Source organism: Lynx canadensis, chromosome D1 (assembly GCF_007474595.2).
Source record: "Lynx canadensis isolate LIC74 chromosome D1, mLynCan4.pri.v2, whole genome shotgun sequence".
NCBI classification, from domain to species: domain Eukaryota; kingdom Metazoa; phylum Chordata; class Mammalia; order Carnivora; family Felidae; genus Lynx; species Lynx canadensis.
The window spans coordinates 102,802,047-102,818,131 of record NC_044312.2 but is presented as its reverse complement, the minus strand read 5'-3'; the positions used below and the strand labels follow the sequence as shown (position 1 = coordinate 102,818,131).

General features: G+C 53.0%; 1 protein-coding gene across 16 annotated transcripts in view; it reads left to right on the top strand.

Moving 5' to 3' along the window:
• The window catches only part of SLC43A1 (solute carrier family 43 member 1), a 33,446-nt gene that overhangs the window by 11,651 nt on the left and 5,710 nt on the right, over nucleotides 1-16,085 (top strand). For all 16 annotated transcript variants that reach the window (XR_003972148.1, XM_030330976.1, XM_030330989.1 and 13 more), the window contains 9 exons: nucleotides 7,010-7,187; nucleotides 7,286-7,341; nucleotides 7,477-7,553; nucleotides 9,828-9,920; nucleotides 11,551-11,684; nucleotides 13,275-13,453; nucleotides 14,555-14,701; nucleotides 14,797-14,832; nucleotides 15,070-15,208. Coding sequence is in view for 15 of the 16 variants with exons in the window: in XM_030330976.1 (XP_030186836.1) it covers nucleotides 7,010-7,187; nucleotides 7,286-7,341; nucleotides 7,477-7,553; nucleotides 9,828-9,920; nucleotides 11,551-11,684; nucleotides 13,275-13,453; nucleotides 14,555-14,701; nucleotides 14,797-14,832; nucleotides 15,070-15,208 (1,039 nt within the window). In the remaining variant the exon portion in view is untranslated. The remainder of the gene's footprint in view (nucleotides 1-7,009; nucleotides 7,188-7,285; nucleotides 7,342-7,476; nucleotides 7,554-9,827; nucleotides 9,921-11,550; nucleotides 11,685-13,274; nucleotides 13,454-14,554; nucleotides 14,702-14,796; nucleotides 14,833-15,069; nucleotides 15,209-16,085) is intronic.

The following is a 16,085-nucleotide window of genomic DNA, read 5'->3' as shown; positions in this document are numbered from 1 at the left end:
GAGTCTATATTTTCCTGGTCCCCTTGGCTAACAACTCTCCTAAGTGCCCTTGCGGGACCCCCTATCTTTCTCTTTCTAGCTATAACTATAGGACCCTGTTTGATAAAACTACTACTCCAGTTCATAAATCAAAAAATAGGATCTATAAAGCTTATGGTATTATGTAGCCCATATGTCCCACTAGCCCAAATGCCAGAATAAGGTTATTCAAAGGTTTGAATAACTGACGAACAGGAGTGGGGAATGTAATAGGTCGACTTATAAGATATCAGAAAGCTTACTGTATATAAGTTCGGCTTAAACTCACCTTCCATGAATAATTGAGATAAAAGCTTATGCAGTTCCCTATTAGGGTTATCAGAAATTACTAACCACCCTATCTCGCTTCTGTAACTTCGCCTGCTTGCTAAGTAGGGAATTTAGGTTGCAAAACGCTCCCCACCCCTTCTACCAAGATCTGGCCTAGGCAAGACCAACATGTAAAAAGTCACGAACTCACTGCCCCACAGTATCTTAGGTATCTATGATTGGTGATTTTAAACCCTCTTAGAACAAAGAACTTTAAATTGATAGGTTCCCGCCAAAACTAACGGTCTGTGTGTCACAATATAATTGGCTACCGTGAAATGCTGTAAATTGTAATTGGTTAACTAAATAATGACGTACTCTGACTTGCTAAAATCCATGTAAGCTCACTGCTACCTTTGTGCGGGGCCATTCTCTGCACTTTTCTCCTTAAGATCGGGAGATCAGGTTTGGCCTGGCCGTGAATAAAATCTTGCCTCTCTTCTATTCCGCGTCTGGTGTTTCAGTAGCAGGTGTCAGGACTTGGTGTCTTCCCATTGCTGAGTAAGACTCCACGGTATGGATCTACCACATTGTATTTATGCGTACATCAGTTGATAGGCATTTGTTTCCACTCTTTGGCTATTATGAATACTCCTGTGAATACTTAGGTATAAGTGTTTGTGTGGACATATCCTTTTCTTCCTCTTAGGTATTTATCGAGGAATGGAATTGCTAGGTCATATAGTAACTATGGTTAACACTTTGAGAAAATGCCAGACTGTTTTCCACGGTGGCTGCACCTTTTTTTTTTTTAATATCTATTTATTTTTGAGAGAGAGAGAGATGGAGAGCAAGTGGGGAAGGGGCAGAGAGAGAGGGAGACACAGAAGCTGAAGCAGACTCTAGGCTCCGAGCTGTCAGCACAGAGCCCGACGCGGGGCTTGAACTCATGAACTGTGAGATCATGACCTGAGCGGAATTCAGATGCTTAGCGGACTGAGCCACCCAGGTGCACTGTGGTTGCCCCATTTTACATTCCCACCAGCGGTGTATGGAGTTCCAGTTTCTCCATATCCTCACCAACACTAATGATTGCTATAGCCATTCTAGTGGACACAATATTCTCTTTTTATGGTTTTGATTTGCAATTCCCTAATGGCTGATGATGATTAGCATCTTTCCATGTGCTTCTTGGCCCTTGGTATTTCTTGTTTGGAAAAATGTCTTTTCAGATGCTTTGGCCATTTTTAAGGTGGGTTATTTGCTTTTTTATTATTGAGTTGTAAGAGTTCTTTATATTCTGGGGCGCCTGGATGGCTCAGTCGGTTAAGCGGCCGACGTCGGCTCAGGTCATGATCTCGCGGTCGTTGAGTTTGAGCCCCGAATCAGGCTCTGTGCCGACAGCTCAAAGCCTGGAGCCTGCTTCAGATTCTGTGTCTCCCTCTCTCTCTCACCCTCCCCCGTTCATGCTCTGTCTCTGTCTCAAAAAGAAAGAAACGTTAAAAAACAATTAAAAAAAAAAGAGTTCTTTATATTCTAAGTGCAAGTCCCTTATGAGAGACATGATTTGCAAGATTTTTCTCCTCCCTGTGGGTTGTCTTTTCACTTTCTTCATGGTGTCCTTTGGAGCATGAAAGGTTTTTTAATATTGAGGAAGTCCAGTCTATCTTTTCCTTTGCCATTTGTGTCTTGCTTCATGTTCAAGAAATCATTGCTTAATCTAGGATCACAAAGATTTATGCCTAGGTTTTCTTCTAAGAGTTTTTATACTTACAGCTCTTACATTTAGATCTAGGGTCCCTTTGGGGCGCCTTGGTGGCTCAGTCGGTTAGGCGTCCGACTTTGGCTCAGGTCATGATCTCGCGGTTTGTGAGTTCGAGCCCCACGTGGGGCTCTGCGCTGACGGCTCAGAGCCTGGAGCCTGCTTCGGATTCTGTGTCTTTGTCTCCCTCTGCCCCTCCCCTTCTCACACTCTGTCTTTTTCTCAAAAATAAATCAACATGAGATCTTGGGGCCCTTTGTGGGTAATTTCTGTCTGTGGTATGAAGTTTCCACTTGGTGTTTTGAGTTGACCAGAGGCTGAATATGTGTCTGACCCCAGTTGTCTGGGATACCTAGAGGTGACCAAAGCGAACCTCCTACTTTCTCTGAACTTATTTGTCTGTTGTTGGAAAGCAAGACACAAGGTGTCCCTCCTCCCCCTCAGGTGACTCCAGCCTAAATCTAAATCGTCAGCCATTGGGCTGATGGGGGGAGGGTGCTGTATCCTCTTTGCCTCAGTCACGCTGCCCTATCGAAAGTGCTTACTTTCCGCTTCTTGAAGCCTCATTGTGGACCCAGCCTCCCTCCTCAGGGTTGCAAGAACAATCAAACCAGGAATGTGTGTCCTCACGGTGTGTGGAAAGAACCAGGCAGCATGGCTTCCAGTTCTGTGTGTTGCTAGACCTATTTCAGATATTTACTTCACTTTCTTAATGTCTCAGTTATCCCATCTGTAAAATGGGACCAATACTCCTTACCCCCTGGGACCGCTGTGAAAATGAAATGAGAGCAAACACGTGGACTACAGGTGGAGGTCATAATTATGTGCCGGACCCAGCTTTGCTGTCATTTGCTGTGTGACCTTAAGCCAGTCACCCATCCTCTCTGGATCTCCACTTCTAAGTCTGTAAAACGGAGCGGATCCCCCTCATCCTCCTTGCCACAGAGCAGCGATGTGAGCACCAAATGCTGTCATTTAACAAATGTGGAGTTCATGGTCAAGGTGTTCACTAGGGTCGGCTTTGGGCTCCCTGGCTACACCCTCTGTCTTCTCAGTGTTTTTTGTTCTCTCTGGAGGGACACCCTGGGGTGAGTGGTTGAACCACCTGTAGGGGTGTCACGGTTGAAGAGGGCTCTGTTGTTCAGAATTTAGACAGAGGCAAATAAACTTGACACATAACTTCTCTTTATCCAGCAAAAGTGCCCAAACAATAAAACAATGGCTAAAGCTCATCAAGCCTTTGCTGTTTGCTAGATAGATCTTCAGTCCTCCTAGCAGGTCTGTGATATAGGTATGACTATTAACCATGTTTTGTAGAAGAGACAGCTGACGCTCAGAGAAATTAAGCCACTTGCCTGAGGTCACACAGCTAATGAGCAGAGCAAGGATTCAACCCCAGATCTGACTCCAGGACCTGTCTCCTAGTCCTCGTAGGAACAGTGTAGCCACTTCCAACCTCCTTCAGCTTAGAGTTCTCCTGGAGCAGTCCTGCCATAGGCAGGACAACCAGTTAGAGCCCAATCCCACAGATGTTTTGGTGAACCTGACTGTCAGCTGCAGGAAAGTGAAACCTCAGGCCTTGAGGAGGGGCTCCCCATCCCTAGAGACTCAGAGAATGAGATCATTTTGTGAGTGTGTGTGTGTGTGCACATGCGCGGCAATCCGCGGAGCCAGCCAGCCTCTCGGGGTTGCAGCTGACCACCATCCCATTTCACAGATGGGATAACAGAGTCTCGGAGTTTCAGCAGCACGGCTAGTGAAGCCGGGGTTTGAATGTGCTCTGTGTGGCTCCAGGGGTGAATGTTTGCCCGTGGTCCTGCTTTCCAGGGCTTCACAGATCTTGTCACTTGTAGTTCACCCTCATGATTTTACCTTTCCTCTGTCCTAGGAACTATTGACTTAATGCTTCCTTTTACATCAACCCACTTAAAAAAATTGGCCTGAGGGGTGCCTGGGTGGCTCAGTCGGTTGAGCATCCGACTTCAGCTCAGGTCACGATCTTGCGGTCCGTGAGTTTGAGCCCCGCGTCGGGCTCTGGGCTGATGGCCCAGAGCCTGGAGCCTGCTTCCTATTCTGTGTCTCCCTCTCTCTCTGCCCCTCCCCCGTTCATGCTCTGTCTCTCTCTGTCTCAAAAATAAATAAATGTTAAAAAAAAAAAATTAAAAAAAAAATTGGCCTGAGTTTAAAGCGTAATATCCTCGGAATGTTGGGTTTGATTGTACTTACACATACATCATACATATGTGTCTAATACACACACACACACACATACATGTCTCCAACATACATACATATATATGCGTGTTTTTCCAATACATTCGCATATGTATTTATATGTGTATGTGTTTCAGATACACATTGAAATGACTAATAACTGTGAAACATCAAACTCCATTCCCTGCATCTCCTAACTCATCCGGAGTGCCCCAGTTATGCATACCACAATTAGGGAAACATGGTTTTTTTCTAAGGCTTCAGCTCTATCAGTAACCCAGCACATTTTCCCTGTCCCACCCTGTCACGTTACTTGCCTATAAAAGCGGGGCAGTTGGATTTCAAAGACCTCTTCTGTTGTAATTGGCATGGATAGAGTTCTAAGTGCATGTTGGGCTGGCTTTATCCGAGGAGTCCGGCTTTATCCAACCACGCAGAGTGGTGGGGCCTCAGGAGCCAGCTCGTGTTGGTCAAACTCACAAGAGGCTGATGGATAAACCAGACCAACGGATGCGTTGACTGACTTTGAGCTGCTAGCAGGCCCCTGGGCTGTCCCGCTCCATGAGTGGAGGAACACGTCTCCTCGCCAGCACCAGCACATGCACGGGAAACGTCCTGAGCCGCCATGTTCAGGACAGAGGGGCCCTGGGGTGGACGGAATCGGGCTGGCCCTTGGAGACGGTCTTGAGTTTGAGTGTAAGCCCTCCTGTAAGAATCTGTGTGGCTGTGAATTGCTGTGCTTCTCAGAGCCTCGCCATCTATACGATGGGGGTCATTGGACTCACTTGGTAGGGAGGCTGTGAGGATGGAAACAGATACCGTATGAAAAAGCCTGGCACAGAGTAGGTGTTAATTAATCGAGAGCTAGTAGGACTTGTGTGAGGGAAGGTGCCATTTGATGATGAAAGACTGAGGGGTAGAATCAGTGTCTAATTCAGGGGCTGCAAACCCAGATGCCAACTGGGCCAGGCAGTTCATAATAATCAATTAATAATAATAATAATAATAATAAAGTACGGCAGGTGTAAGGTGGCAAATGTCTGGGGGGTAAAAGAGAGGTGACGACTTGGGTGGCTTAAAGGGGGCAAGACCTGGCAGAAAGGGGTGACCTCCACTCAGCTCCAGCAATGGCCAGATTTTCCGACTTCTTAAAGAGAAGCCAGATTTTTACGGGATAACTCCTTTTTTTAATGTTTATTTCTTTTGAGAGAGAGAGAGAAAGCATGAGAGCACATGAGTGGGGAGGGGCAGAGAGAGCGGGAGAGAGAATCCCCAAGCAGGCTCTGCACTGTCAGCACAGAGCCCAACGTGGGGCTTGAACTCACGAACCACGAGATCATGACCTGAGCCGAAATCAGGAGTCTGATTGATCAGTTGGTTAACTGAGCCACCCAGGTGCCGCGTTTATGGGATAACTTCCGATTTTGAACCGCACCCAATTAAAATTCGCACGCCAAGCAAAACACAGGTGCGGGCCACTGCCAGTCGCCTGTTTGCAGCCTGTGGCCTAAATGATCTTTGCATTCCTTCCCGCTTGGCCCACTGTCCCAACACAGTGCCTGGCACACAGCAGATATCCGGTGCAGGCAGACCTGGTGGAGAACTGAACCGTGCTGGTGACAATCACTGAATGATGGGGCTAGCCTGAACCCTACAGGCTTCTTCCACGGGCCTGGACACTCTCCCCAGCTTCCCTGGCAGCTCCCCATCGCCCAAGGTGTTTCCTGCCCTGGTTGGCCAGCACTCAGGATCTGAGACTTCTTCCTCGTGTTCTTCCTTATGTTAACACACAGGTCACGTCACCCCTCTGCTGCCTGCGTGTGCTCCTGATATCTGAAGTCAGGAGTCATTGTCACCATGGAGGGTGGGTGCTTCCTCTCCTAGCACTCAGGCACCGTCACATCCTCCTGTTTTGTTCTCTTCATCGCACCTGTCACTTTTCACTTTTTTTTTTTAACGGAAGCACTGCCCAATGTGGGGTTTGAACTCATGAGCCTGAGATCAAGAGTCTTGACTCTTTTTTTTTTTTTAACATTTATTTATTTTTGAGAGAGAACGAGAGTGCAGGGGAGTTGCAGAAAGAGAGAGAGAGAGAGAGAGAGAGAGAGAGAGAGAGAGAGAGGCAGACACAGACTCTGCATGGACATCAGAGAGCCCGATTTGGGGCTTGAACTCATGAACCATGAGATCATGACCTGAGCTGAAGTTGGAAGCTTAACCGGCTGAGCCATCTCGGCGCCTCCCCCCCCCCCCCCCCCCCGAGGAATCTTCTAAGGAACTTATGGCTTAGGCATCTTCTGCTCCCTTTTACAGACTAAGGGCCTGTGGCTCAGAGAGAGGGAGTTACTTGTCCAAGGTTGCCCAGTTGGTACGGATGGTGGCAATTTCGACCCTGGTCTGTCTGCCTCTGGTGCGCCCTGAGTGTGCCCTTGGCAGTGATGCTTAGGTAACAGAGAGGGGGCAGGGGAGCAACCACCTCGTGATTCAGTGAGCACTAAGTGAATCACCCTCCTTCCCTCACCGTTAACCATTTTTATTAACTTGTCACGACTCCAAGTGGGCAGTTTACCTTGAGGACGAGTCCTCACCGGAGTAGATGTGACTCCAGGCCATCCTCAAAGTCGCCTGGTTGGCAGTGAGCCCTAAGCGTGGGACTTGAGCTCAGGCCCCCGGACCCCAGGCCCTTGTCTCCTGTGCCCAGCTGCTCCCGACTGTCACGTGCTGAGCCCTCCCTTGCCTCCCCAGCTGAGAACGCCACCAACACCACCCAGGATGAGCAGCGGGAGTGGCTGAGCTGTGACCGCCAGGAAGAGATGCTCAACCTGGGCTTCACCATCGGCTCCTTCGTGCTCAGCGCCACGACCCTGCCGCTGGGGATCCTCATGGATCGCTTTGGCCCCCGGCCCACGCGGCTGGTTGGCAGGTGAGGGGGGGGCAGGAAGGCAAGGCTGGTGCTGCAGGGGGGAGGGGAGACTCAGGGTGTTCGCGGGCAACCCCTTCTCCTTCCCTGGGTCTCCACAGTGCCAGCTTCGCCGCGTCCTGCGCCCTCATGGCCCTGGCCTCTCGGGACACCAGAGGTGAGTCGTTTGACCTCTCGCCGCCCACAGGAAAAGAATGGGTGGGATGAAGGCAGATCGCCTGCCATCCCGGCTCCTGCCCTTGGCCTCCCACAGCCCCCCAAATGCCCTGACCCATCGCTCTCCCCTTCCCAGTTCTGTCTCCGTTGATATTCCTGGCGCTGTCCCTGAATGGCTTTGGTGGCATCTGCTTAACGTTCTCTTCACTCACGGTGAGTGTGACAGGCCCCGCTTGGCAGGAGGGCACCCTGGCGTGGGGGTGGGAGTAGAGCAGAATGAGGGGGACAGCGGGTGAGGGAGGAGCCAGTGGACCCAGAGCAGAGGCGTGTGCAGGCTGCCGCTGAGGGTGGATGTGAGGCTGTGTCCGTGGGGATGTGACGCCGTGTGGGAGTGTGGGTGTTGGGGCGTGCGTGTGTCCCCAGCACACAATGTCTGCTGACCTCGGTTCTAGGCGCTGGGGGGACAGCACAAACAGAACTGCCGACTTCCTCACCTTTCTGGAACTTCCGTTCCGGGGTTGGGCGAAGAGGCAGCCTTCTCCAAACAAGTAAACTAATAAATTCTGTTAATAGTCGGAAGTGCTGGAAAGAAAAGAAAGCTGGGCAGTGTGGCAGATAGTGACACGGTAGGAGCCCCGTGTGCGTGTGTGTGTGATGCTCTAGATGGGCAAGGGCGTGCGCAGGTGAATGTGTTCGTGGGGGTATTAGGTTAAGCCACGTCAAATTGCCGACACTTGACCGTGCTGGACCTACAGAAACAGCTTTTTCCACATGACTCAGCCTCCTGCAAATGTGTGTGGCTTTGTGTGTGTGTTGCTCTAAGTGTGTGTGTCTCTGTATGTGAGTGTAAGGGTTAAAGGCCGATGAGTGTGTGGTGGGGGAGGGGTTCCTGGCTGGGCCAGCCTCGGGGCTGTTTATCTCGGATGAGGGCCGCCCTGACCCGTCCTGACCACCAAACTGGGTGTTTTTGGCTGAATTTCACCTCACCCAGCAGCCGCCTTTAATTCCAGCCCGGGACGTTTCACAACTCTCCAAGGAAGCGGATCCCTTCCTCCCCGCCCCCGCCCCCGCCCCCCGCGAAGCCCCTTCTCCACGCTGTGCAGCTTGGCTGGGGCCCTATATCCCTTCTCTCCTTTGTGCCCTGCCCCGTACTGCGCGGTGCGCAACCTCGGACCCTGCCCCTGCCCCTGCCGGCCTAGGCTCTGCGCCCGCCCGCCGCTCCTCCCCCTGCCCCGCAGCCAATAATCTCCAGCCAATGGCAGGGCCCGGCGCCTGCCCCGCCCCCGCCCCGGGCCTCTGCCCTCGCCCGCCAAGACAGACCCGAGCCAGGACCTCCAGTGCTGCCCAGCCCCTCGCCCCCGTTAGCCCGGCCGGCCTCGCGCCCTCCCCCCCACCCCGGCGCCGCCCTGCTGGGCCGAGACAAGCGCCCCGAGACCCTGGGGCGGGGGCGCCAGGGGTCCAGGCAACTCTCCCTGGCACTTTCCCTGGTGTCCTCGGCAGCGTGCCTTGCAGATACCAGGTGCCTGGGAAACCTCTACCCCAGCGGGGGTCAGCCTGGTCCCACCCCCTTTTCACAACCGCTTGGAAGTTGGTGGAGGACTCAGCTCTCTGCGGGTTTTCTCCTCTGTGGAGAGGGTTGAAGTGTTGCGTGGCATCTAAGGCCTTTCCCAGCTATGGGCTCTGTTGACCTGGGGGGGGGGGGACGGTGGGGCCAGAGGGGGATGTACACAAAGGGCAGCATGACTTTGCTTTCTCCTCCCCGGAGGGCCTGGCTCAGGTCAGAGAGCAGAACATATGATCAGTTCTCTACTGGTGGCGATTCTTGGCCTGCTGTGCGCGTCAGAGCCACTTCTCCTGGTCACCCGGCCTGCCCCTGCCCCCTCCTTTACATCCACGCTTCCCTCCCTGGCACCTCCCGTGACTTGTGCCTTTGGGGCCTTTGGGGCCACCCAGGAGGGCTCATTACAGAGCCAGCCATGGTCACAGCCTTGGGGTCCGGGATAGAGCCGGGGTTGCCAGAACAGGGGAGAAAGTCATTAAGGAGCTCTGTGAACTTGAGTACATTTCTTTCCCTCACTGGGCCTCAGTTTTCTTATCTGTCAAATGAGTTGCACTAGATCAGTTTTTCTTAAACACCCATTCCGTGGGTTATTAAGAGGCGTCACAAAATAGAAGGGCTCCACGAACAACTAACTTGGGGAACCCTGGGCTCGAGCGGAATTGACAAAAGTGTTCTTTGAGGGCACTTCTGGGAACCGTTGAGATGCTCAAGTGCATTGGGAGTCTGTGGGAAGGAGGGTGTTAGCCAGTTTCCTGTGATTTTGCCTTTGAGCTTTTCTGTTGCCTCTCCTGAGGCTGGTGTTCCTGGAGCTCACTTTGAGGGCTGCGGGGTGGGGTGCATCGAGGCTTAGTCCCACTGACTGGGCCAGGGCTACCCTGGGCAGTGTCAGGGTCCTTCAGCTTACCGGTACTGCTTCCTGCCCTCAGCTGCCCAACATGTTTGGGAACCTGCGATCTACGTTCATGGCCCTCATGATCGGCTCCTACGCCTCTTCTGCCATCACGTTCCCGGGAATCAAGGTATTGGACCTGTTTGGGGCGGGGGACCAGTGAGGTCACCTGGGCTTTCTTTTTGCCTAGAGAAACTAGGTGGGGCTGGGTGAGTGGCTGGCATGCCTGGGAACCGTTGTTCCTGCCAGGCAGAGGTCAGTCCCCACCACCGTGGGGCAAGCACTGAAGTGTCATGGGAGGGGCCCAGGCATTGCCGCTGGCCGATGGGTCTCCCTGCTTGCCTCCTTTCCTTTCCTGCCATCCTAGGCCAGGCCTTCGTCCTCTCTTCTGGGCTAGCTCAAGCCTTCCCAGCTGGTCTCCCTGCCTCGGACCTTTCCCCTCTCTGGTCTGTCCTTCACGTGACTTCCAGAATGATTTTAGTTGGAGGCCTGGCTCACACACCTGCCCTGCTTCACTGACAGAATCAAGTCCCTCCATCCTCTTTACAGACATTCAGTGCCCTTGATCTCTCTGGGCTCAACCACTTTTCCAGTCACATTTCCTTCACCTGCCCTGGAGAGGCTTGTTGCCTTGGTCCAAGGTCATGAAGTTAGTCCATATCAGGCTACAGCCTGAACAAATCAGCCTGGCAGAATTAGAACCGGAAGGCCTGAGTTCTAGCTTGGGGGCAAGCTTGGGGCCTCATGCCTTCCTCTGATATCAAATGATAACAAAGCGTGCTTTCAACTGGGCCATAGGATGCCCTTCAGATTCCACAATGGGCAGTGAAGTTTGTTTAGGAGGCACTTGCTGGGTGCCCCCAAAGGAGTTTGAGAGTGCATGGGTGGGAGTGGCCATCAGTTGTTCAGGTAGCAGCAGGCATGGAGGGTGGGAGGGGTTTGAGGAGGCAGATCTTAACACCCACTCACTTGGAGATGTGGTTCTTTGAAGCTCTGTCCTGTCCCCCAGAGAAGAAGAGAGCCTCAAGGCCCAAGGCTGAGGAGGAGCAGAAATTTTCCCAGGCAGCACTGGAGCTCTGGGAAGGAGCCTGAGGAGGGGGCAGATGTCAGTCGTCCCAGGCAGGGAGGACAAGAGCAGGGACACCATCTCTAGGTACCTGGCTTCCCCAGTAGAGGGCTGACGCACTGGCACAGAATCCCAATCAGTTCCCAGCCCACTTGGGTTGGAAGGCCTTGGGCAGCGCTCTTTGCACACATGCGCACACGCCCACGCTCCCAGTTATCCTCCCTGGGAACACCTGTGAAAGGTGAGATAAGGCTTCTGGGTCGGGTTTGTCTTTCCCTCAGGGAACGTGCCAGGAAGAGGCAAGATACACAAAGGCCTGGTAAACCTAGAGCATTACTTTTTCTCTTTTGTACATAAAATGCAATGGCATTTTTGTGTGGAAGCCAACATGTGCGTGGAGTCACAGGCAGGCTTGTGTGTCCTTTTCCGATAATAATTGACATTCCAAAGACCTTCAGCACCCGGGGGTGGGTGGGTGGGATTACTTCACATCTCGTTAGGGGGCTGGGGTGAAAAGGGGAGAGGATGGTGGTCTCCTGGGTCTCTTAACTTCCGGCCTCCACTTCCCATCTGCAAATCAGGTGCAAGGAATGGGGTAGAAGAGACCTTGTCTAGGGTCTCTGAGGCCTGGGCTCTGCCTTGGGCTGGGAGAGGTGAGGCCAGGTGGCCCATGGGCCTGCCCCTCCTTCCACAGCTGATCTATGACGCTGGCGTGTCCTTCATGGTCATCATGTTCACGTGGTCGGGCCTGGCCTGCCTCATCTTTCTGAACTGTGCCCTCAACTGGCCCAGCGAAGCCTTTCCTGCTCCCGAGGAAGTCAACTATACGTGAGTGGCTGTGGAGGGCTGTGTGACGAGGGGGACTCCCCTCCCTGTGGAGGGAGGGGTGGGTGGGGAGTGGGGGGCGGTAATACAATGGACAGAATCAGCTTTGGCCTCTGCTTTCTCATCTGTACAATGGGCATGATCCTCCCCACCGACAAGCATTTGAGTAGAAGTGGCACATAACGGGCGGTCAAAACACCGCCACTGTTATTCTTTCTGAGTTTGGAGGTTGGGAACAGAGTAGGAGGGACCCCAGCAACAGTGCCATGTGTCATATGGTCCCAAGAGGGGGATACAAAGACTCAAATACCCCACCCTTTGTAGGACAGCCTGAATGCTGACTTTTCTCCACCCCCTATCAGTTCAGAGGGGTCAGGGGAGATGTTCCACAAGGAAGCCTGTCAAAAAGCTGATATTTGAGTGTCTGCTGCGGGCCAGGCCCTGTGCTTAGCAGTCCTACCACCCTCCACAGTCCTGTTAGTGGGTTCTTTTATTAACTCCATTCATAACAAAAGTTCAGGGAACAAAGTGACTTTCCTCAAGTCCAACCACTGAAGGGGGCAAATTAAAGATTGGAACCAGGCTCTCTGACTCCAGAGTCTGAATTCTTTGGTTTTTTGTTTGTTTGTTTGTTTGTTTGTTTGTTTGTTTTTATTAAAAAAGTTTTTTGGGGGCGCCTGGGTGGCTCAGTCAGTTGAGCGTCCGACTTCAGCTCAGGTCATGATCTCACGGCTTGAGTTCGAGCCCCGAGTCGGGCTCTGTGCTGACGGCTCAGAGCCTGGAGCCTCTTCAGATTCTGTGTCTTTCTCTCTCTCTCTGCCCCTCCCCCGCTCACACTCTGTCTCTCTCTGTCTCTCAAAAATAAATAAGCATTAATAAAAAAAAGTTTTTTTAATGCTTATTTATTTTTGAGAGAGAGAGGGAGGGACGGAGTGGGGGAGGGGCAGGGAGAGAGGGAGACACAGAATCTGAGCTGTCAGCACACAGCTCAACGTGGGGCTCAAACTCAAAAACCGTGAGATCATGACCTGAGCCGAAGTTGAACGCTTAACCAACAGAGCCATCCAGGCGCCCCTCCAGAGTCTGAATTCTTTTTTTTTTTTTAATTTTTTAACATTTATTCAATTTTGAGAGACCCAGACAGAGTGCAGGCAGGGGTGGGGCAGAGAGAGGGAGACAGAGAATCCAAAGCAGGCTCCAGGCTCCGAGCTGTCAGCACAAAGCCCGACATGGGGCTCGAACTCACCAACGGTGAGATCGTGACCTCAGCCAAAGTGGAATGCTTAACCAACTGAGCCACCCAGGCTCCCCTCCAGAGTCTGAATTCTTAATGCTGCCTCCATGGCAACAGCCCAAGTGAAAAAGGACTCGCCCACCCTTCACTTACTGGGTGCTAAAGCTGGCCCTTGGCCCAGGCTCCGAGTGACAGATGCGAGCCTGCACCAGGCAGCTTGTCAGTGGGCATGTCAGCCAGCGCCAGGTAAAGGGTTGCGCAGCACCCCTAGGGCAGACTGGGGTGGACCCCTTGGGCAGGCTGTCGAGGGTGAGCTCTGCGTGGCTGGTTCCCACATTCCCTGGCCCGGCTGCTGGCAGGAAGAAGATCAAGCTCAGCGGACTGGCCCTTGATCACAAGGTGACAGGTGACCGCTTCTACACCCATGTGACCATTGTGGGCCAGCGACTGAGCCAGAAGGCCCCCAGCCTGGAGGACGGGGCTGAAGTCTTCATCTCATCCCAGGATGTTCGTGGCATCTCAGAAAGCCCTCCTGAGAGTGAGTGTCTGGTCAAGGGGCCAGCCTTGGGTGACAGGTGGGGTGGGTCCTCATGCTTATTAGTGAGCACTCGTTCTCTCCCCTTCTGCTCTATACCCAACACCCCATGATGTAAATAGGTGAGGTTTGATCCCCATTTACAGAATGAGGGGAAATCAGAGCTCAGAGAACTCTACAAGTTCAGACTCGGGGGTACTCTGTTGGATTCCTGCGTGAAGGGGGGGGGAGGAGCTTCCAGAATGGGGCAGGATCTCCAGGCCTGTGGGACGGTTGGTTTCATCAGGGCTCCCTACAGCCTCTGAGCCCCTTGCATCAGGTGCCGCCAGGTTGAGCCAGCTGCGAGGCCCTCCAGCGCCCGGCTGGCTGGCTCCCCCTGCTGGCTGGAAGAGGATCTGCAGCCACCTGCCTGAGCCGCTTCCCAAGGTGTCAGCTCCCAGATGATCGGCAGGTGCACCTGCCCTGGAGTCAGGAGATGGGGAGTCCGGCTCCCCAGTTGCAGGCCGTGTGACTTGGGCAGATCACTTAAGCCTGTTCTGGCTTTCCTTATCTCTGAAACTAGCAGTCATCATGCGCACTGGAGGGGGAAGTTAGCTGTGAGGCTTAAACGGAGCCGTGGATACGGCAGCTCTGTAAATGGCACAAGGCTGTGCAGTCTTGAGGGTATGACCCCCCCCACCCCCACCCCCGCGGAGCCTCCCGTGGCAGAGTGGTGGCAGCCATGAGCTGAGTCCAGCCGACCTGCAGCTTCCAGCCCTGTGAGCTTGAGCAAGTCACTGGGTCAATTTCCTCATCTGCAGAACGTGCTGAGGACAGGGTTGTTGTTCACTTTTGGTAAATGGGAAGGTGCTTAATAAATAGTAGCTAGAGTTATTACCACACCAAGGTATACACCCAGCGGGCAGCTGAAAATGTTCTGTTGAGATCAGTATTAAACTGGGCAGAACTTGGAGGCCAGTGAATCTGAGCCCTCGTTTCTGAAGGACCCAATCCCCTGAGAGTCACACAGTGAGTGGCTGAGCCCCTCTAGAACTGCATCAGCTGGGACCGTTGGAGGGAAATGGAAGATCTGGGGCTCAGGGGCGCCCTCTGCTGTCTCGCCAGAGTCTGTCCCCTTCCGCCAGAGCCTCTGTTCCCCCATTTTCCTGTGGAGCCTTCTCACCATGGGCATGACCCAGCTGAGGGTCATCTTCTACATGGCCGCCATGAACAAGATGCTGGAGTACCTCGTGACTGGTGGTCAGGAGCATGGTGAGGTGCTGCTGAGCCCACTGGGGGCTGGGGGCACAGGAGGGTCACCCTGGCGGGCTCCTCTCACTCTGGCTTCTCTCCCCACCCCCCAACAGAGACGGACATCCTGAGAAAACGGGCGGCAGAGACAGGTAGGGGGGTAGAAGTTGGGGGCCTGGCCCACACCCGCCCCACTGGTGCCCACTCCACAGGGAGCCTGGGCCCAGCCTTGTAACTCTGGGCATTTGGGGCATCTGAGAATCTGGGGGTCAGAGGGGGGCTATTCTGACACTGCTTCTCCTACACCGGAAGTGGGTGACAGTGCCCACCGGGCTGCTGGCATTGCTCGTGCCAGCTCCTGACTCCACTTCTCTTCCCGTCCTGCCCAGTTGGGTTCTACTCCTCCATCTTTGGGGCCATGCAGCTGTTGTGCCTTCTCACCTGCCCCCTCATTGGCTACATCATGGACTGGCGGATCAAGGACTGTGTGGACGTCCCCACTGAGGGCAGTGCCCTCGGAAACGCCAGGTGACCTGTATAGGGATGGTGACAGCTTTTTGTTTTTTATGTGCTTTCACACCCGGCTTCTCATTTCCTTCTCCCGAGAGCCCTGGGAGAGCAGGAATATCTCCCCATTTTACAGATGAGGAAACTAAGGCTAAGGTGGGCATAGCTCACTTGATCATAAGGATAGCTGAGGTCAAGTGCTGACCGTGCACTAGGCACCTTGCATTGTCTTACGGAGTCCTCCAACAGCTCTCTGAGGGAGGTATGTTATCCTCACTTCACAAAGCTGACACGCAGAAAGGTTAAGCAACTTACCCAAGATCGCACAGCTCGTAGTAGCATGTTCCGGAACCTATGTTGTAAAGGGTATACTCAAAAGCCTTCTTATGGCTAGAAAGAGAGAGAGTTGGAATATCAGACATCTATTGCTGTATCACAGATTAGCCCCAAAGCTGGGCATCTTTAAACAGCTAACGTTTCTTGTCTCGTATAGTTTCTGAGTCAGGAATCTGGGAATGACTTAGCTGGGCGTTCTGGCTCAGGGTCTGTCTGTCTGAGTCTGTTTGGGCTGGTGTAACAAAATACCACACACTGGGTGGCTTAAAAACAATAGACACTTACTTGTTACCGTTCTGGAGCCTGGAAGCCTCAGATCAGGGAGCCAGTGGTTGAGCGAGGACCTTCTTCTGGGCGGCTATCTTCTTGCTGTGTCCTCACATGGCCTAAGGAATAGGGAGCTCCGTGGGGCCTCCTTTATAAAGGCACGAATCCCGTGATGAGGGCTTTCCCCTCGTGATTTAATCACCCGCCAAGACCCCCACTGCCCAATACTGCCATGTTGGGCGTGAGGATTTTAGCATGTGAATTTCGGGGGGACACAGTCATTCAGACCACCGCA